The following is a 22670-nucleotide window of genomic DNA, read 5'->3' as shown; positions in this document are numbered from 1 at the left end:
TTAGGGAAAGGAAAGAAAGAGGGAGGAGAGCTATGGGGTGGAGTGACTGGGGAAAAAAAGCCCCCAAAAGCAGTCTCTGCTGCAGCCAGATGGAAAAGAGAGCCTTCCACTTCACCCTCCTCCATCCTTAAACCTTTCCCCTTCTTTCTTTCCTCCATCCTCTCCTTACCATCCTTCCCTACCTCCTTCAAACTTCCCTCTCTCATCTTTTATTGCTTACAACCTAGAAGAAGCTGCACCTATTTGAGAGGGGCCCCTCGGTCTGGAACAGCTCAGGGCAAAACAGCTCCAGCCCCAACAAGCGTCACAAATTTCGCGTTGGCCTTCATACACTTGGCAGCTCCATTGTGCTTGGTCCCAGAGCTGCCAGGAAAGCTTTTACACGAGGCTTGTCCTTCATGGGGTCTCCCGTGGGAGGATGCAGGTATGGAATAGCAGTGCTCCCTCATTGATATAAATACATGACTGCTTACATAGGACGGCTCTTTTCTGAACCAGAGCTGCAAGCCCGGGCGCTTCCTGTCCCCGCCGTTTATTTTTCCAGGCACTGCGACTAACCAAATCCCCTCTCCTTCATGGGAAGCAGTTACCACTCACCCATTTTACAGTCCAGCTTGCAAAGAAGCTGCAGGGATTCAGGAACAAAACCTCTCCCTCCAAACGACCCCAATGCTATGTGGTCTTGAAGGGAGGGGGGCTGGCAATGCTGGATACGGGGGGAACAAAACCAGGCTAACACAGTGGGCAGCAGGTCGGGCTGATTACTGGCGATAACTATATTGGCTGTATACAGTTTTCCAAGGCTCAAGGTAGCCCACATCTCTGTGTTGCAGAAGGGTCCAAAGCAACAGTGCCTTCTGCTACAGTCTGCTGGGGTTGTCCTGGAGGGCAGGACCGAGTGGCAATGGCAAAATACGCTCCTTGCTGAGCTCTCTCATTTCCATTATCCCTGAACCAGGCAGAATTGGCTTGACCGCTCGATGCGGAAGGGAAGCCGCTGCCCTCGAGGGAGCTTCACAGGCAAACTTCCCGATGATTAAACTGAATAATAACTAATTAAATGGATAAAATGATAATAAACAATGGAGAGAATGAAGCTCCTGGAGCCCAGTGCGCTAGGGCCTCTTTCATCAAGGGGACCTTGTCAATACCAATCCACAAGGTTGTACGATTTCCCCTCGCGCCACACAGCATACTAATGACTGCACACCCGTGTGGAAGTAGAAAAGGAGGACAGATGGACGCCCCCACGTGTGCTTCATGTTTAGAGGCAGGTGAAGTGCTGACAGGGGCCCAGGACTGGTCCAGAGCAGCAAGGAGGTTGTTCACACCGCCTGTACCCATCGCGCCAGTGCCTAGCCAGCATCCCTGGGGCTCTCAGCCCACAGCTCCTCTTGCTGGGTGAGGCTGGGACCAGCAGAGGTGACAAGGCTTGTCCTTCACAGGGTCTCCCGAGGGAGGATGCAGGTATGAAATAGCAGTGCTCCCTCATTGACAGTGCTCCAGCTCCACTCCTTAAACTGCTGGGCGATGTGACTACAGCATGCTGCCAGACGCCCCCCTCCCCAGAGCCAGCAGAGTTTCAGCCTGCCTTGAGCCCCTTGCAGCCCTGCCTTCCTATGATGCTATGCATGCAGGGAGGCTTACGGAGGCAGGGGTTTTCCGTGAAGTCTCTCAGGAACTTCTCGCACTCCTCCTCCAAGTTGCCGCTCCCTTTGCAGGAACACCAGGGCGACACCGTGATGCTGCTGGTGCTCGAGTCGATGTAATTGGGCGTCATGTCGAATCCTGGCAGGAGGGAGGAAGGTGAAAGGGAGGCAAGGACAGGAGGGCAACATCCAAGCAGCAGAAACCTCCCTCCAGCCACTACTTGCTGGGCTCCAGTGCGCACAGAGCGAGAGCGATGGGCAGGCCTTACTGCTTAGCAGTGGTCCCAGGTTCTGCAGGGAGGTGGCAGAGATATACCCCGTGCCTCAGCTAAATTCACACGGGTACACGGCCTTTACTCTCAACTGTTCTTCTCCGCTTGCTCACGCCTGCCAACTCCTCCTGCCACCATCCAGTATATCTCCAGCAGAAAGGGGCTGTACGGGTAACAGTGATGCAGATCCCTACCCTTTCCCCAGCCACCATCATGCTCCATGCAACGGCCCCCCTCCTACGCCCAAACCCAAAGGACAAAGCGAACAGACTTACCAATCATCCCCGCATAGGAGCCCAGACAGGCCTGGTAATTATCCCCAGGGCAGCTGGTAAGGGACTGGAAAGAGACTTGACAATTTGTGTGAAAATCCGCCAGTCTTGACCTGGTGACAGAACACAAAGGGGAAAACTGCGCTGTCACTGGGTCTGATTTTTTTTTCTCCCCCCACCCCCGCTTAAGAAATGGTAAATTCAGTGAGAAAAGGGAGGCTGGACAGGGGAAGGAAAGAAGAGTCAAAAGGTCGTGATGGTGATGACAGGGCAGCTGCAGTCTAGATTTCATGACCTCTTTCTGTCATTGCTTGAATGCGATTTGGACCATCGCTCACACCCAGGGCAGGAGATGTTCTTAAGAGCAGCCTCCCACTTTTGGACCTGCTAACTTCAGTGGAAAGCACCGGCACGTAGTGGAGGCAGGTTTCTATAGGATCAGGGTCAGAAGCAATACCTGACCCTGACATTCGCTCTGCACTGCAGACATCCCCTTGGGATGCAGGATGCAGAGGAAGCCCCGAAGACTGGCGAAAACAAGGGAGTTCCCAGCTCTCTTTGCACCCTCCTGCTGCATTGAGGAGGGCAACCTGGACATGTTCTCTCTACAGCATGGCAGATTTCCAGAGGAGCAGAGAGATTAGCTGAAGCATGCCCATACCCCAGCACAGGCTACCATCTCGCAGGGTGATGTCCCAATGCTTTGTCACCTTCACAGCCTCCTCACTGGAGCACCGCTCTCCTAACAAGACTTTTTTCCCCTAATATCCACCCTAAACTTCCCTTGCTGCAACTGGAGACCAGCTCCATCATCTGCCACCATGGAGGACTGTCCACCTTCTGCAGGTATGGCTAGAGGGAGCCCTGGGACATCCCTCCCTCTTCAAACACTGCCTGACTTAGAGTCAATCTCACATCTCCATTTGGCTGCACTACTATTGGCATCACTGCCTGGTTTTATCTGAACCCTGAAATGTTAAAGCACAGTACAATTAACAGGCCCAAGGTGGGCCAGCTTTGCAACGTACCAGGAAAAGAGGGAAACCTGGTGCTGGAGGGGTCCAAGGGTAGAGCACAGAGCTGAGCCCATTTGCCCCTAGACCACATCCTGCCTTTTCACCCATGGCCCTGCACAACGGCTTGGCACTGCAGAGTGGTGGGGAGAGAGAAAGGGCGCAGAGCCAGCCAGGAGAAAAGGGAAGGGCAGCAATGGCGTTGGAAATATGAAATCCAGTACATAAACTCAAGCCTCCACCAGCAGAGTTAAAACAGCATTTGGTTTTGCAAGACAGAGAGCACTGAACTGTGACTTAACCAGACTGGGAAACTATCAGTGCAGTGTAGCCAGTTCCCTAACCCCCCTCTTTCTTTCCCACTGCAGACAAGACCTTAGCTTTCAGAGGAGCATCTCTCCTGAACTCTTTAGAAGAAAAATCTGTTGGCTTCCTTGCTAATTAAATGTCATCATCCTACAACGGGGTATTGAATGATTCGATAGCACCTGCCTAGAGCCATCCGAATTGATCAAAATAAAGGGTGGAAGTTGTGTTATGTTTTAAACAGGAATGATTAGATTCCAGAGGGGTTTGATCAAATTAAATGGCGAGACAAACAAAGTGGTGGCTGAGCAAAGTGGAAGGACCTGCAGTGTTTATACAGTGCCTTTCACCACGACGGCCCTTGGAGTGCAGCAGGGGGACGAGTGACAGGCCCAAGTGAAGTGCAGCTGCCTCTGGGGCAGATGCACGATGTTCGTATGCAGCCAGCAGGGCACCATTATTCGGGGCAAAGGGCAGGCAATAAGAAAGGGAGGTAAGTGGGAGAGGGTGTAGCTTGCCCCATCCTGCGCTCGGCAGGTGGTCACCATGGGGTGGTTGCCAAGGATGGAGAAGTGTGGCACTCCACTGAAAAAGCAGCTCGCAGCGAGTTTGAGGAGCCCATCTCCTCTGTATGACGTACTGTAGGCGTGTTCTGCTGCTTCCCAAGCCCTTGGTTGTCTATGTTATGCTCACATTTGCACATCTACCAAATAGCATCGGGGCGAATTACTCTCCTTTCCCCCTCCGGCTGGCTTTCTGACCCCTTACAGCCTACTGCCAGACACGTTTCCAGGGCAAGGTCAACCTCTTCATCTGGCTTATTAATACATTCCTCACAAGAAGACTTGACTCAGGGGCACTAGCATGCTCTAAATGATTCGCAATACTAAAAAATAACACTGCAACGAAATACACCATTTAATTCACTGATAAATTTGTGTCAGAGATATCCAGGAGAGCTGCTTCTGCTCTACACCAAGAAGAGCAGTCTTGTGATTAAGGCAACAGACTTTTGTATTAACTCTGAACAGCGACCCACACAGGCAGTTAGCATGAGGAAGAGAAGGGCTCTTCTCTCTCCATACCTCACTTACTGATCCCCAGCATGAGGATAACCACCCTTCCTTTTTCCTGATCTCAGTACATTTGCACTGCAAGATCCTCAGGGCAAAGACTTGCTCTCCCCAAATGAGACAGCCCAATTAGTCCTGAACTCAGCTGAGTGTTCCCCATGTTGCTCTTTGTATATGGCCTGGATCCAATTTGCCACTTCCCATCAGCACTTTTCCCTGCAGGAACTAAACCAGGCAGCTTCTTGCGCCTCAGACTCTCTTGGTTTCCAAGGTCTGAGACAAGCCAGGGAACTGGCTGCAGTTTTGGGTCTGTGAGAAGGAAAGCCCTGCCTTCAGCCGGAGGGTTAACGCTACCACTGCTACTGCCAGATCATGAACTATGGAGCTGCTAATGCTAAAAGGTCCCAGAGGGAACCTGGATTTGCCAAGCCGGCCTTGTAAAGGGAAACGAAGACGTCTTTCTCCTCCCCTGGATAAAATGTTCTCTCTCTGAAGTGAGACAGGGCAAATATAACGGGCTCCCTTGATTCATTACCAGCCTGGAAACGAACAGTGAGGTATGATGCAGCTCTCCAAAATTAATGAGTTTGGATATCGCCTTCTCCAGGATGCCTTGCCCCTGCTATTCTTAAAGCTCCCAGGCAAATGAGGTTCTACTACAGGGTACCAGTGCTCAGGCAGGAGCTTCAGAACACATCAGGCCTGATTCTTGCTTAGGCAAAGGCTCTTTCTGCATCAGCCTGGAAGGACGTCAATGAATAAACGGGCTTCTCAGAGCAGCCTTTTTGCAGGATGCCCTGCCTGGCTGCTCCTGTCCCCAGCCCCAGGGTCTCAGGGATTCACTCTCCTACAGCCATTTTCTCCTGCGCCAGCTGGAAAGGCAGCAGGATTCAAGCACTGAGATGTACCCCACCTAATGCAGGACTGTTTCAGCCCTCTCCTGCCTTCAGCTTACAGTAGATTGAGGAATATTCATCACCTTTGGCTCCATCAAACTGGAGCGTCTCCCGCCAGTGCAAGGAGAACACAAAGGGAAAGCATCCCAAGACCAGCTCATTCAGGGCAAAGAGGAAAAGGGCAGGGCGGCAGGCAGCAGAGGACAGACGATAGGGGCAAGAGAAAGGGGAGACTGCTCTGGCCACCAACTCCCCAGCTTTTCTTTCCCGACTTAGTCTCCAGATAGGCAGCCCAGCTGTGCGAAGGGAGCAGGCGCCACTGTACTGGCGGCCACCCTTTGTTAGGAGATGCTGACATTGATGCACGGTGCCAGGGGCTGAAGTTCAGTCCTTTCCCTGCCACGGAAATGCCAAATGCAAAAACAAATCCAAATGTTCTGGCTCCCAAATGGACACCCCCAGCCCTCCCGCGAGCAAGCTGCCCATGTCATCAGCCCTCTCAGAGGAGGAAGTCGACCTACAGCCAGCTCTAGCACCAGCCGTTCGAGTTTAGTACCACTTCCTATGTCCACACCAACCTACCCTGAGAGTGCTCCCTGCCCCTTTAGCAGCAGACACTAGGGTACCCCAGTGGGAAAAGGCACCTGTCCACGGCGTGCTGCACAAAGCCGGGATGGATTCCAGGGGCTCGGTCCTGCTAAGTGCTCGTCTTTATCCAGGAAAGCACTTTGGCAAATGCTGGACTTGAAGCACATGCACGGTCCTGCTGAGGTCAGTGTCTGCTTTTAAAACCAGGTCTATCTTGAAGTGCTTTCCGACCCTGGGTTTGCACTGCTCAGCACTTGAGTCCTTTAACATTACACATTCACTGAGGAGTCAAGCAAGGCTCTTAGCTGGGTTTTAGCTCCGGCCACCATACCATCTCCCATTTACCTGGGCCTGTAGGCAATTTCAGCCTGGCTTACAGCTCATGCATAGGATTGCAAACGCCCAGCAGTGGGTGCAGAAATCATAACAACACAGGGACATGGGTGTAGCTTTGCTGACCCCAGCCTCAACTGACCTGCATGCTCAGACCCAGATGTCAATCAGGTAAGCTAGTTCCTCTCCGTGAACATAGCCTAATGCAGCAAGGAAGCCCCTAGCTCAGTCCCTAGAAGAACATGCGGCAACCCTTTTTATGTGCTTGTTAGCCACACAAATCCTGCTCAGCTTTTGCTTGTGCTACACTGCTGTAGGGTAATGGGTAGATGCATCACCTGCGCAGCTGAATGGCGAATTTCCCCATTTCTGCACCCATTCCACTTCCAGAAAGTACTTTACACAGAGACAGTTCCTCCATCTCCCCAAGAAGATGCAAGAAAGCTCAGGACACAACCTGTCTTCAGGGAATGTTTCTCCCTGATCCACATTCATGAGAGTCCGGTACATGCCCCGAAGCATGGGATTTCCTATTCCTAACTGCACCTGTGCTCCAGACAGGGTCCGTGGCATAGAAATACAAGCGAGTCGCTCCTGTTGGAAGTAACGTGGGATGCTCAGACTAACACGTGCAGGCTGCTCATAGAAACACTGACGAGCTCTTTCTGCTGAGAAGAGCAGAGGCTGAAAGGGCAGCAGCTATGCCGTGTACCATCGGCACAGACAACCGTGCCTACAGGGCCCCGGGGGAGGACAGGACGCCAGCTCCTATCACTCTGCTGTGGCCAGGCCCCCTCATCACACATCCACTCGTCACAGCACTGCTGAAGACACTCCTTGGAGCCAGCTGTGTCAGCTCTGGGTGTGAAAGCCGCAGATCCCTCCCGTAGAGAAGGGGTACGGGAAGGAGACAGAGCAGTTCTGCAAACTGCTGCCGGGCCCTGGGGGTTGCTCAGCCATTACTTCCGACTCAAGCTGCACACCTGGAGCATCAGTGCTGCTCACAGCTGCTACTGAACAGGACAAACCGGGGGGTCTGGGAGTGGGACCGGGACTCAGAAAACATGCACTGTACCCACAGCTCTGTCACTAACCTACTAAGTGACGCTAGGCAAGGCATGTCACCTTTCTGTGCTTTAAACTGTTACTGCCCTAGATGCAGTGGGGATTGCAAGCCAAATTTGCTAATACAGGACTCCAAAGATTTGGGGCTGGGTACCAGTCAGACAGCAGGGCTGAGGTCAAAACAGAGAGGATGAAAGAGAAATGGAGAACTAAACCGGTGCCGCTATTGGAGCTGCGCAATGCCTGAACCTAGAGCCTGCAAGAAGGTGCCCACGTGCAATCCTACACCTCTCTCCCCAAATCCCTGGAATCCCTTTAACGTACCAGCACCTTAGTCTCCAGACTATATCACCAAAAGCAGGAAGAAAGGTACCCCATTTGCAGTAATGGTTTTCCCAGGACTAGAATAGCATCGGATGTCAGTGCCTAATCGGAAGACTAGGATCTGACCTTTGGAGTCTGGGATCCTGGTTTAAGGGCCTGATCCTACTCTCATTGAAGTTAGCCGTGGGGTTAGCACTGACATTTAAATGTCCCCGTGGCCTCGAGCCAACTTGCAGGCCATGTGGGTGGGGGCATAGTTGCTTTCCATGCACAGATGCTTTCCGAACATCCTTGTCAAGGTAGGCACTCCAGTTCCCAAGGGCCTCCCATTCCCACTTCCAGGAGCCGAATCAAGTTTCTGATGGCACTTCCCTCTCCCAGGATTCGCGAGAAAGTCATGTCAATTCTCTTAAAGAACTGTGGCAAGTTCATCACCGAGCGTGCTGGAAATTTGTCACATTGCTCCCTGGGGCTTTGCTCCTGGCTTGTAGCAGCCTCTAAGGCAAATGTTATTCTTTTCATAATACATGACAAGCCAGCTGGTAATCTTTCCGTGATATCCAAGCCAGATGTCACTCTTTCTGTTATATACAATGAGTTTGCAGCCATTGGATGAGATGCTAACTGCCAGGAATAAACCTTACTGGAACCGGCCCACAGCTTCTCAGATTTCTGCCTTTAAGTGCCTTGGTAAAGAGAGATGGGGCCAAGTCTATCTTAGCAAAAAGGCAAAAGTCTGTGCCAAACTGCTGCTCACAGCCCCAGGCAGCAGGTGTGCCTGTCCAGTTCTTGCCTAGAAATTGGAGACCTGCTTTGGATTCAGCTTCCCTGGCAGCTGAGCTCAAATCAAATAAGAGAGAAGGAAAGACGGGGGAGATGAGAGAGAAAAAGAGAAAGAATGCAACAGCACAACTTGGCCATTGAGTTATTTTCCTGAAACTGCTCCAAGGAGAAAAGAATGAAAAGGGCTTAAAATATAGCCCAACCCAAGAGCTGGCTTTCAATGTTAAAAATCTCTGATTTGTTTCCTTTTGATGAATTCATCTAGGAAATGTGCTTGCCTTCAGGATGAAAGGGCCGGGATGCAATGCAATTTGGCCTGGCCTTCCTGGAGATGGTTCCCTTGCAGCCTTTAAATGAGACCAGGCAGAAGACGGGTGGGTTTGACTGTGTCCGGCTATTACGAGAGCTCAAGTCACTGGCACCCATTAGGGGAGGTGAGTAGAGCCAAAGTTTTAAAGAAGGAACCAGTGATTCCCAATTTCAATGCCCAACTTGGGACACCTGAAAGGGGCCTGATTTTCCGAAGTGAAGAGGAGCGCACACGCTGTAGAAGTCAGGTTCTTAAGACATCTCTAGTCAGGCACTCCTTTTAGCACGTCAGTGGGGCAGTCGCAGCTTGCTAACAAAAGCCAAAAGGAATCAAAACTCGCGGAAAAGGTGATATCTTCTATTAAACCAACTAGATATATTTGCAAGCAAATTATTTTAGTTATTCGCTAAAAAAGCCAGACACCCACACTCCAGGCCTAAGAGAAGAGAATCCTAACTGCTCTTTCAACAGTGATGACTCCCACTGAATGGAGGCGAGTGCCTAATTGGGTGCTAATTATTGCTAATGTGTCTGAAAAGGCCCCAGCCTGGCAGGGGCAATAACTCAAAGACCTCGCTGCTCAGACGAAGCAAGCAATATCGCAGGCTTGAATATTTCATACAGAAAATATCCCAAATGCAGAGATCACTCAAGGCACATTTTCACAGGCAATTTCCAGGGGTTGAGAAAAAAACGGCCTTAAGAGACAGCAGTATCCGAGCACTGGCTCCAAAACACCTCCCTCCGCAGCACGGTGCTTGTTCATGCAGCTGGAACATCATGCAGCAGCCCGAAGATGTCAGGCAGCCACCAGTCACTTGCAGAAAGAGGGCACAGCCCTAGTCCCTACCCTACAGCTTCCACACATACCATGCACAGTTATGAAGACACTCGCTAGAAAGGTTGGCCAAAGTCTGTAGGTGCCTCATGCAGAAAAATCCCTCTGGCCATAAAGAGCCTTTTTATTTTGCAATTAAAAGAGAAGCCACTGGCAGGGGATACAGTTTTGCCAGGAAGCCATGGTAAAAAGGGGACAGAAAAAGGGGAAAGACTATGTGCAGTTTTTAAAGTTCAAGATGTTATCTGAATTTCATGCAGGAAAGCCTGTGAGAAAGAAGAGTTGGTTTCATAGTTTCTAGGGTTATCTGTGAGAACTGCATTTGAGTATCTGGAGTGAGTGGAAAAACAGAGAGAAATTCCGCATTTGTAGGTGTTCCTGCCGGCAAAGTGAGCAAATATTTCAATGGGAAAAGTGATATGGAAAATTCACGTATTCCAGGAAGTGATTGGGCCAAAGTTTAAAGACCGAATTTAATGCTAAGGTGTGAAATATAAGGATATTCATCCTACTTTAAATGCAAACTTCAACTGAATGCTAGCTATGGCTCCATGACACAGCTTTTACAGGCCATTTCACCAAATCTTTCCCATCATCACGGAAGCTGACAAAGATGAGAAGGAATGGAGACAGAAAGAAAAAAAGATAGGAGGATCCCCCCTTAAATTACAGGGCACACAGCTAAGCTTAGGAGCAGCAAATAGCCGTGTCGCTTATAATAAACTTATTTTTGGACGAATGATCTGAATGCATCAGAAAGTCGACAGACGGGTAACGCATATGGGGAAGGATGGAAAAGGCCTAGTACATCTCGTCTTTAAATCTGGAAAGGTATCCAGGTATTTCTAAGGGCATTCCATTTTGATTCATCATGGATAAGTGCACTTGAAAGATTTTTTTTTTTTTAATCCTCCCGCCTATGTTCCAAACCTATTATTACTTGGTAAGAGAAGGAAAGAATTAAACGCACGCATCATTTGACTTTAATTGAGGGAATGTTCTATTTCATTGAACTGCTAACTAAGCTGAACAAGAGATTGTGTTTACATAAGCAAACCCTGAGTCGGTATAGACTTGCTGTCACATTAAGTCAATACTTATGAAGGCTCTCTATTTAATTATTCAGTGCGAATTGACTTATTATTGTGTTAAGAGTGTGGTTAGCCTTAAGGAAGGTAGCCACTGAGTTGAAAGATTTCTTTCAACTTGCTTTGAATGCTGATACGGTTTCAGCCGAAGAATCCGGGTCTCCCCTCATCTTCCTTATCCCTGCAGACTAGTGCAGCCACTTCCCTCCTGGAAAGAAGTCGGATCAGGGTGGGAGGAAAATGCAAGGCACCTGACATTTTGCCTTTGTGCTCATCTCTACTCCCTCTCTCCATTAGAAGACAACAGGCCCACCGTGCTTAGTGCAGAAGGCAGGGACAGGGGCATTTTTAAGGCATGTTTAGGTAAATCACCCACTCTTAGCTAGAAATATATTCCCTGGTCAAGCCTAATAACTTACAGTAAAGTTCCTACCTCCTTTCTCAGAAGTGGCTAGAGCTGGCCCCCTCTCAGATGCAGTATTGGGTCATATGGAGCTCAGCTCCGGTCAGCCTGAGATTCCTCTGACCAGTTATTGAACCTCTGCCTCACCAATTCAGATGCAGCCTCAAGTAAAACACTACTATCTGAGAGCTGGGATGATGGCTCTTGGCCATTTTGTACCTCTTGTGCAGAGGGTTTTCCTTTCCAGTGCCAACTTTTGCCATATGCACAAATAAAAATGGAATTAGGGCACCATCTGAACTGAATTCCTAATAAATGGCAGTCATGGGAAGTCACTAGTGAATTCACTAGTTCAAAAGTTAAAGAAATGGCTAACTTATAACTTTAACTAGTTACATTTTTCAGCTGTCAACTTAGCTTGAACTAGTTAAAAAAAAAAAAGGTTAACTTGAACTTTTTTTTTTAAAGTACAAGTTAAAAGTTTTTTAAAAATTCAGATCTGGCTTTCCCAGAGTTTTTCCTGACACAGCCACTCTCTAGGACTTATGTGGAATGATATTGCTTTACTGAAACTCTAGCACTTCTTGTCTGAGAGACAAAGAGCAGCGTGCCTTCCTGTGAGATGTGGTCTCTTAAGAACTACGAGTCCCAGAGCTCCTTAGTTCATGCTGGCATTTTCTGAGCATTTGCAAATAAGTCACCAGGGCAGCCAGCTGGCTGCAGGAGAGGGAACAAGCACAAGCAGAGACGTTGATCCCAGTAAGAGTGGGAGCATGAAGTGAGGGTGAAGCAGATGATGACTTTTTAAATTTTAATGAAGATCAGAACCAGCAGCCCAGGGCCCAAGAAGCTGAGCATTATTTCTCATCTGTGAGAAACTTATCCGAGATGTCACCTACTGTGAAAAACCATTCATCCGTTACAACACAAGCATTCCCTCATCTGCCCATGTAGAATGACTGTTCAGTAGTGAAGGCTTAGCTTTGCAAGACAGAAGAGGAAAATGGTCAGATGTCGATTTGGAAAGGCAGCGTTTGCTGAAGTTCAAGACGTATGTTTAAACAGTTTCTGTTAGGCAACTGAGCATCCTTCTCATTTAAACTGATTTTCTCATTTCAGTCTAATTTTGATTTTCAGACGCTTTCATTATTTCTAATTCAGATGCATTTCAGACCCTTTGGTTTCCTTTTGAGCAATAAAAATTGTAACAACAGAAGCAGTTGTGTGACCTGAAAGCATAACTCAAGAGAAGTCAGGAACTCCCTTCTGCTGAGCAATGGGATGCCCAGAGGCCTATCTGAAAACCATGGATTATGAACAGTGACCCAGTAAAACCCATCCTCTGCTTGTCCAAACTGTGCCTTAGCATGAAATGTGCCCGAAAGGTGTCCCTCGGGAGGATTGGTTCCCAAATAAAGGTATTCTAGTGTCCATTAAGGTCAAAGGGAATTCCATGGATATATATGTCTATTCTCCTTTCCGGGCAAGTATCTGCCAACTAAATGACAGATAAGCCTCTTTCATTACATGGTTCAGTGAGTAAACAGAGATGCCCCTGTGCTGGTAATCATAGAAATGAGGGTGGAAGAGACCTCAGGAAGACACATCTAGTCCAAGCCCCTGCTCAAGGCAGGATGGACCAGCCCCAACTAGATCATCCCACCCAAGGCTTTGTCAAGCCAAGTCTTAAAAACCTCCAATGATGGAGACTCCAAACACCTCCTACCATACATAGGGGGTAAAAAGAAGGTACTGGGTAACATGGGGCCTCTGCAGGACACGCTTGGAAATCTGGTGGTCTCACCAGATGACAAAGCTGACCTATTTAACAATTTCTTTGCCTCCATTTTTCTAAGTAGGGACCAAGTCACACCCCCCCCCAGGATCCCCAATGGTCCCAGGGGAGGTGCACCCAGGCCCAGGGTCAGCGAGGACCAGGTCAGGGAACTTCTGGTGGGACTGGACCTATCCAAATCAGCAGGTCCTGACAATCTCCACCCACACGTGCTGAGGGACTTAGCAGAGGTCATAGCGGGACCCCTGGCAGGGGTTTACGAACACTCGTGGTGTTCTGGAGTGGTGCCAGAGGACTGGAAGAGGGCCAATGTGGTTCCCATTTTCAAAAAAGGGAAGAAGGAGGACCCGGGAAATTATAGGCCTTACCTCGGTCCTGGGGAAGCTCTTTGAGAAAATTATCCAGGTGCACATCTGCAAGGGACCGGCAGGGGGGATCATGCTTAGGGGCAATCAACACAGGTTCATTCGAGGCAGGGTCCTGTGAGACCAACCTGGTGGCCTTCTACAACCAGGTCACAAAAGCCTCAGATGCAGGTGTTGCGGTGGACATAGTCTTCCTGGACTTTTGGAGGGCCTTCGATACTGTCTCTCACCCCGTTCTCATTAAGAAATGAGGAGATTGTGGTGTCAACACCTGTACAGTCAAATGGGTTGCCAACTGGCTAGAGGACCGCACTCAGAGAGCGGTGGTGGACAGGTCATTTTCAACCTGGAGGGACGTGGGCAGTGGGGTCCCCCAGGGCTCAGTCCTTGGGCCCGCACTGTTCAACATCTTCATCAGTGACTTGGACAAGGGGGTGAAAATCCCCCTGTACAAATTCACAGACGACACTAAGATGTGGGGAGAAGTGGGCACGCCAGAAGGGAGGGACAGGCAGCAACTGGATCTGGACAGGTTACAGGGTTGGGCAGATGAGAATAAGATGGGTTTCAACACTGAGAAGTGCAAGGTGATGCACCTGGGAGGAAGAACCAGCACCATACCTACAGGCTGGGGAACTCCCTTCTCAGCAGGGCAGAGGCAGAAAAGGATTTTGGAGTCATCATTGATGCCAAGATGAACATGGGCCAGCAATGTGGGGACGTGGTCAGGAAGGCCAACCGCACCTTGTCGTGCATCCATCCACAGATGCATCTCAAGCAGGTCCAGGAGGTGATCCTCCCCCTCTATGCGGCACTGGTCAGGCCGCAGCTGGAGTACTGTGTCCAGTTCTGGGCGCCACACTTCAGGGGGGATGTGGGCAGCATGGAGAGGGTCCAGAGGAGGCCACTGGCATGATCAGGGGGCAGCAGGGCAGGCAACCTGTTCAGCCTCCACAAGAGAAGGCTGAGGGGGATCTAGTGGCCTGTTACAAACTACTCAGGGGGGATCAGCAGGCACTGGGGGGGTCCCTGTTCCCCCAAGCACCGTCAGGAGTGACCAGCAATAACAGTCACAAGCTGGCAGAGGGTAGGTTTAGGTTAGACATCAGAAGGCACGACTTCACGGTCAGGGCGGCTAGGATTTGGGACCAACTTCCAAGAGAAGTGGTGCTGGCTCCTACCCTGGGGGGTTTTAAGAGGAGGCTGGAGGAACACCTCGCTGGGTTGCTTGACCCCAGTACTCTTTCCTGCCATGGCAGGGGGTCGGACTTGATGATCTGCTCAGGTCCCTTCTGACTCTACCTACTGTGAAACTATGAAACTTTCTGGGTAACTTGTTCTAACACTTCACCACCCTCCTAGTGAGAGAGTTTTTCCTCATATCCAACCTAAACCTCCCTTGCTGCAACTGGAGCCCATTGCTCCTTGTTCTGTCATCTGCCACCACTGAGAACAGCCCAGCTCCAGTCTCTTTGGAAACACCCTGCAGGGAGCTGAAGGCTGCTATTAAATCTCCTCTCAGTCTTCTCTTCTCCACACTAAATAAGCCCAGTCCCCTCAGCCTTTCCTCTTAAGTCATGCACCCCAGCCCCTGAACCATTTTCACTGCCCTCCACTGAACTCTTTCCAATTTGTCCACAACCTTTCTGTACTGGGGGTCCCAAAACTGGACAGAGGACTCCAGATGTCACCTCCCCAGTGCTGAAGAGAGGGGAATTAATCACTTCCCCCTCAATCTGCTGACAACACTCCTACTAACACAGCCCAATATGCCTTTGGCTTGCTTCACAACAAGGGCACACTGCTGGCTCATATCCAGCTTACTGTCCACTGACACCCCCAGGTCCTTTTCTGCAGTGAGGTTAATCAAGGAAGCATCCATTATAAACTTCATTTTGTCCCTAATAGCAGAGGATGTAAAGCTGGGAACATAGGTTAAAAAAAACAGGTGTTTTTCCTGTCAGTGCCAGGCTCCTGTTCAGGACCAGTCGAACCCCCACAAACTCACAACCATCCCCTACTTTTGAATTCTGGGACCAAAACATCTCATATCCCCCTGAGTCAATTGAGGAGTTCTTCTAGGAGGAAAACATCATGCCCGTGCCAAGCCAACAGCTCAGACGGTTAGCAAGTTAACCAAGTTCATGGACTTTGGTTTTTCTCCTAACACCAGGGTACCCGGAAAGGAAGTTCCCACCCTGACTCAGCTTCCCGTAAATAAAATCCATAGAGGCAGAAGTTCCTGGGGTCCAATCACTAGCAAGTGCAGAACCAGGGTCATTAGTAGTAAATCAAAAACACTCCAACCTCACAGTAAGATCACCCCATCTGCTGCTCACAAACACTTCCTAAAAATAAATCATGGCTAAGGGGTTGGGTAAGGATAAAGGAAACCTATGAACAACTCAACGCTGCCCTGCCATTAGATGTTGTGGAAATGCAGCCTGCGGAGGATGGGAAATTCTTCAACACCAGCATCAGTGAAGCATACAGGACCAGATTATTTGTGGCCCTGACTTGCTGATGCAAGATGAAAAATACAGCCAACTGCAGCTGCTGAAATCAGCTCTTTTTTCCTCCCTTTCCCCGTAGCTGAGGTTAGTGTTTTGCAAAAGGTTTTTATATTCTGGGAGCTAAAACCTGTCTGTTGCAATCAGACAAAAAGCACAAGGAGTCTGTCAGACTCCTCAGCTGTGCTAGGGAAGGCTTCCCAGCACAAAGAGCCTCACAAATTGCAATGATCTAGGTCTGATTGCTCCCTTCTTTTCATGCTTAGGTGCTCAAACACAGGGAAAGAGCCACGGTTTCCAAATGGGAGGGTGTCTTGGGAGCCATTCATAGGCACCATAGTACATCCGAGGAAGGGGTGGGAAGATTTCAAGGTAAGGCCCCTAAAAGATCTAGTGTCCCAGCTTCTATGCCTCATGTCCCGCTCCCAAAACCAACCACTGGGCTATAAGCAAGTGAGTTTAAATATGGCTAAGCAGTGAAGAGGCAAAACCCTACTGCACTAAACAGCATCTGCTTAGGGACCAGGCTGAGAGCATCCAACTTAGCTCACCTGTGCTGAGACCTGCACTCGAAGCCAAGTGGCAAGAGGCTAGAGTCTGATGTCTCCAGGCGTGCCCAGGCCTTCCAGCTTTGCATTAAGGGAAGCTCTACTGCAGAGTAAATAAGGACTTGAAGAGCAAGGGCTGGCATGCCCTAGCAAAGTCAGGAAAGAAGTAACGCAGAGTGATATGGGCTGAGCTATAGCGGCAGGGAAGGAAGATTTGGAAAAAAATCAGCAGAGGTATGCAATACCTTGAATCTGCTGCACCAGTACTGGAATGGCCATGGGAGCGAGAGATCAAACTTATAGGGAAAGGGGAAAGCTGGACTGGGCAGGAGGGGAGGGGGCTACTCCAGAGTGGCTGCGGGCAGGGAAGAACCCAGGTGCGTTTGCAGAGCTGTGGTGGATCCAGCACTGGAGTAGCAGGGAGCGAGGCAGGTACATGCACACACACAGGGTGGTGGGGCAAATCCATGGGCTCTGAAAGGGACACGGGAGGTTGGGAATCAGAGACATCAGCAGAGCAGCAGGTGCAGCCAGCTAGAGCTGGAAAATCAAGGTCAGCTGCACATCAAGGTTAAGGAGCTCTGACAGAGGGGAGCTGATTTCTTGAACCCTCTATCAGGCATGACAGCTCCCCTTCCAGATGTGAAGATCCCAATCATAATGATCCCCGATAATCACCTTCGTAGGTGTTGGCAGCAGGTGCTGGCAACAGGTCTTGCAAGATATCCAAGGAAGGACTCAAAGATACGGTGGCACTAATAGGCCGATTGCTGTCATGTTCGTGTTTCTGTCCATTAGGTTTCTCACCTGCACCATACCCGAGAGGTCTACCTGGACTGTAAGCTCTTCAAGGCTAATCTGTGCAGTGCCTATCACCATGGGGTCCCTCTCCCAGCGGGTCCTTAGGCGCAGCCGCAATCAGTGTGATCAGTAACAATTATGAGTCAGGCACTTTGCATTTCAATAGGCATCTGCAGCTTGGAAAGGCGAATAACAAAGAGGCACATGAACCTGCCTGGAACACGTGAACCTGCCTGGCACAGTCTAGTCAGAGACATGGGAGGCATGTGCAAGGCCACTGAACAAACACCAGCCCTGATGCCAACTTCTCTGATTGAGGACACCTGACCCATCTTTATTGCCAGTGTTATAATGCAAGTAAATAAGAAGGCTTCAGCCCAGGCTTAGTAACAGGAGCCCTGGGACTCGTCTCACACACATGTGTTGCAGCAAATATTTGGTGCAATATGTGGATTCAGTGCTACAGACCTACACACTACAGCTTGACAGGGTGGTTCTGGCTTGGATGAAGGCAGTGGGAGGCTTCCTATTAGTTCCCTGGGCTTTGGGCTGAGCAGAAGTTAAATAAGAAGTCATCCTTTTATCTGGTATTTATCTTGGGCTGCACTTACTTCTTTCTCAGACTCAGGAAGGGCCTCTTTGTGCTTAAAGCTTGTCTGACATTGCTCCTGACTTGACAGCTGGTCCAATAAGAGACACTATCAAACAAGCCTCGCTTCAGAGTTGTGTAAAAGCACAACTAACACCCTCTCCCTCCAACCCAGCCTGAAAGGAGACAGGAAAAAAACCCTATACTGAGACTGGAGGAGAGGATTCCTTGCTGCTATAAGAATAAAGCAACTATGAAATGGAGCTCCTCCTCTTCTATCCAAATCCCAATCCAAGTAGGCACAGAAGTCCCGGCCATGTTTCTATCCCCCATATTCTAGGTGCATAAATCCTCTACCTGGGGGAAGTGCATCCCCAGCTGAATAACTGCAAAAAGTTTTTTCTGTACCAGTCACAAGCCAGGGTGGACTTCCCTACCTCCCCAGTGAATGAATAATGTTTATACCTTGGGGAGGGCAGAAGCCCACATCCAGGGATCTGTGCCTCTGCGGTATTGGTTTGGCTGTAGCATGGCAACAAGGACAACATATGGAAGCACATGGCCAGTGCACGCCTGCTTCCCACCCGCTGGCAAGCAGCAAAAGTAGAGGAGCCCGCTGGAGCTCTAGTGGGGAGTACAGCTGTGGAGTGCAATGAGGTCTGACAGGGAGCAGAGCCAAGCACCTGGGCAAGGCCTGTGTCAGCTGGCATGGGACTGGGCAGCCAGCTGCAGCTGGGCAGTTCCCCGAGCCATTGTGAACTCCCTCCATGAGCTTCTCATTTGGCCAAGCAGGAATGAAGCCCCTTCTACAGTCCTGTCCTCTTGGGCAATTCTGCTGGCTCCTCTACAATTTGGATTTCTCCCTGCATGACAGATGGCATCACTTGGCTGCTCTTTTGGCCTTGAGCAGCATGCAAAACCCGGTGCTTCCATGAGAGAGAGCAGAAAAGGTCAATGTAGTGACCAACCATGGATGGGATTCTCCTCTTGCTGACATACCACAGTGAGAAATCAGGAATGTGCCCACAAACTATGAACTCACACCCACACATACATTCGGGATGCCCGCTGCTGCTGAAGCAGTGCTGGGTACGCTTAGTGAGACACCCGGGTTGGTACCCTGTTTTGTGCTAGAGCTGATCCTGGGAAGTGCCAACTCCTGTAATCTCCCACTAAAGTCTGAAAAGCCAAAGCTGCTTCACACTCCCTGGGATCAGACCTGCCTTGTCTTTGCCTACAAAGCGATGCCCATCGTGCAGCCCTGCGCTGTGCCCGATCCAGAGAAGACACTAAAGCTACAGCTCTCAGTAAGAGGGTGCAGAGTTTAGCTCAGGCTGTTGGAGTCCATGCTATTAGCTACAGAAGGGCTGAGTGGTGACCAAGATGATAGCTGGTTACAACTTTATGGGGGACAGCAAGGTAAGAAGGGGGCAATGTTGGGTCAAGGGTGCAACTTGCCAATCCAATCCTCCCTCGCCTCTCCTGGACAGTCTGGAGCATCCCTAGAAAAATCATGGGGGCTTCTGGGTAGCAGAAATCCAGCCCCAAAAAGGACTGGCATTCACAGAGCCTGGAGACCAGCCATACAGTGCAAGCGGCGCTTTCATTTCCCTGGTTCCCCTCCTCTAGCTGTGAGTTGGAGCCCTCCACACTGGGATGCTGGCTGCTAGCTAAACTACCTCTATCTGAAGCATTCAGAAAATAGCTATCTACAGAACTGCTTTCAGCTGTAATGGAAAACTGATGGCTTTTATCTCCCCAACTTTATGACTATTGATGGGACGGAGGCTGGTGTTTGATGACCATTTAATAGCCGGCCCTATGCCGTCAGAGAGAGGCAGCAGAAAGCAATGAAACCTCCGGAATGATTGTCTGGCTGAAAATTTGCCACCGAAGTCCAGTAAACAAAGCAAAAATCTTTCCAGCAGGAGGAGGCAATAGGGAAATCACAAACAGAAAAGATCTTCCAGCAATCATCCTCTGCAAGCAATACCATGCCAAGGTCACTCTCTGTCCCACAGGACCAGCCCTCCTGCCTGCCCAAACTGCTGCCTAAAAGGGAAGAAATATTTTAAAGAACAAAGGAATTGGTCTATTGAATCCGAGCCGTGGTCTGTCTACTTCAGTATTGAGCATGACCAACGCCATAGGGTGAGATGTGACAGTTCTCCTAAAGCCCCAGCTCCTGGATTCACGTGATAAGTGAAAATCTCAGCCATTAATTCAAAAATAAATTACGAGCCTTTCTGGGTGGAGAGAAAAGCAGGAAAACAGAAATAGCAGTAAACCTGAGAGGTACGTAGGCCAGAAGTCAAATGCAACAAGCCCCAAATGAGAGCAATGTAGAGGGCAGAAGTACCATGTCAGAGGAGTTCAAGATTTAAGTTTGACTTCACTCCAAATTGGCGTGAAAACCATTTTTTTAAAAAAAAGCATAGTTGCAGGAAGATCAATGCATCTTTCTTTAATTGTGCCACTTTTTATTCTGTATTAGAATACCAACATTTTTTAAAAAATCAAAATGAACATTTACAAACTTTTTCAGCTGCAAAACCATCAAAAATAGGACATAGCGACTGTCAAAATTTCCCCCCTTTTCTTCTGCATGAAAACTGCTCCCCAGACGGACAGGCTGGGATTTCGTGTAACCTTCAGAGACCAAAGCAAGATGGCTTATGATAGTTTCTCTGACAAACTTCCCTCAGCACAAATCATATTCAAAAATTCTTGGGAGTTAACCCTACATCACGATTTGTTCAGGGACTGACTCAGAGAGTGAACGCTTGTATCCAAGGAGTAGTAAGAGCCAGTTAATTAAAAAAGGAAGATGCAAACAGTGTGCAAGTATGGGATAGTCTGTCCAAGCAGAACCTTCTTCCTTAACCCATTTATTAGCAGCTCAGACTCCAAAGGAAGAGGGCTTAAACTTCATCCAGCTTTTCTCCTGCCATACACATCAGTCCTTGCCCTGAATCTGCTGCTGGCTGTTTTGTGAGGCTGCCCATCAGGCTGCTTGATCCCCCATGACCTCCACTTGCAGGCTTTAGGGAGGTAGGGGGGATAAAAGGAGGAACCTCTAGGATGACGCCCACCCCCCAGCACATGCTAAGGGAGAAAAGTTTCTACTGGGAACCGACTGGTCTTTATGCTTAACACAGCCAGAGACCTCGACCAGAGTCACAACATCTGACTGGCCTGGTGGTCTCCCCTACCTGCAGTCCTGTCCATCCACACCATGCATCAGCACATGGGAATCACCACCCAACCCAGGACTCCTCACAGGTAGCTCTGCATGTCTGTCCTGAATGTGTGCGTTGTTGTGCTCAGCTCTGCCCAGACACCTCAGGCCTAACCCTCAGGAGCTCCTGGGTCCCACATACAACTCTGGCTATGCCCAGCAGCTCCAGTCCTGAACCTCTGCCAAGCAGGGAATGGCTGGTATTCCTGGTGTAGAAACCTCCAGCCCACCCACACGGCAGGCAAACATTTGCTTTCCTTGTGCCAAGAGCTTTGAGTAGCTTCCACCGCGATCGCATGCAGCTGCTTTCTTGCTGACGGCTGTGCACCAAACCCTTGGAGAATACTGAGAAACTTTTTTGGTAGCAACAGTGGTGTCTGTAGCCAGCTTGCCGTCACAGCTTGTGTCTGTAAGCTAATCCTGTTTACTCCTTCCAATAGCACAGACTGTGTACATGCTCCATTGACTAATGCACAACTCTGCTCTCTTCAGCACCACAGCAAGCAGTCTCCTATGCCTTTCACGATCACTGCAGCACCTCACAGGCATCAATCAAGATGATCCAAGTGTCCAAGTCACAAAAGCAACCACCTGAATGGATATCTTGCCCAACAGCACGGCCAAGGACTGGGAACTCCCTTCCTTCCTGAAGGAAAGTCCTGCAAGCCTGGATTGAATTTGGCCTCGTCTCTGCCCGTGCGGTATCGTCTCCCGAAAACACGGCAGCACGGTCTGATGCAAAGCCCACTGAAGCCGAAGGGAGTCTTTCCACTGACTTCAACAGGCCTTCTGTTTTTGGAGCCCAAGCCCACTGGTTTTGGGAGCCCAAGCACACACCGTGCAAAGAGCTGTGGTTTTCTGAACCTGGGTGCTCAGCTCAGCCTGAAAATGTGGTCGTTTTAGAAACATCTTCCCCAGCCCTCACTTCACCAGAACCAACCCTGCCGATTGTGCTCTCCAGCACCATGCTCATGGGACATCCGTTGTTTCCCTTGTGAATGGCCTGTGTCCAGCTGCGCTGGGACAAGCACTGCATCCGGCCCTTCTCCATCTCCTGTGCTTATATGAACAGCATCATCACTCTGCTGTTAGTACAAGCAGCTTGGGGTTTTTTTCCCCCTTTGGTTTGTCAGGGTTATTTTCCTACACCAACCACTGTGAGATAACAGCAGAAATCTCTACTTAAAGGGTCTCCAATTACAGTCTGTGTTGCTTTCCATTAGCAGTGAAGTTGGAGGCTTAATTACCTCCCATTCCAACACACAAGCTTTATCTCTTCGCCCGTCACTCCAAGGTACCGTTGCAGCTTGCCGATTCATTTTGCAGTTCAATCAACACTCCCGGTCCCATGTAAAGATAAGGGAGAGGAGCATCATTCAGCGATCGGGGGCTGATAAGGTACCTGCACATAACATGTTCTTAAAGGTCCTGTCAATTGACTCAAGCCTACAAAATTGACCCCCGCGTTCAACAGTTACTCATGAGTTACAGCAGGCAGTGACTAGTTGGGTCATCATTACTAGGTCTCAGCATCCAGCTGGGAGAAGGTCCGTGGAGATGCTCACCGCCCAGTGGGTGCTGAGCTCAGTTGAAAATCTCACTGCAAATGGC

General features: G+C 49.7%; 1 protein-coding gene across 1 annotated transcript in view; it reads right to left on the bottom strand.

The window, feature by feature from the left end:
* The window catches only part of GFRA2 (GDNF family receptor alpha 2), a 64479-nt gene that overhangs the window by 5581 nt on the left and 36228 nt on the right, over nucleotides 1-22670 (bottom strand). Inside the window, exons 5-6 of the mRNA XM_090053684.1 lie at nucleotides 2197-2306; nucleotides 1648-1788 (exon numbers count right to left, since the gene is read on the bottom strand). Coding sequence (XP_089909810.1) covers nucleotides 1648-1788; nucleotides 2197-2306 — 251 coding nt within the window. The remainder of the gene's footprint in view (nucleotides 1-1647; nucleotides 1789-2196; nucleotides 2307-22670) is intronic.

The sequence above is a fragment of the Crocodylus siamensis genome, chromosome 6, assembly GCF_052110815.1.
Source record: "Crocodylus siamensis isolate JL-2025a chromosome 6, ASM5211081v1, whole genome shotgun sequence".
In the NCBI taxonomy this organism is placed as follows: Eukaryota; Metazoa; Chordata; order Crocodylia; family Crocodylidae; genus Crocodylus; species Crocodylus siamensis.
Note: the sequence above shows the minus strand (reverse complement) of the source record. Positions and strands in the feature narration are given on the sequence as shown.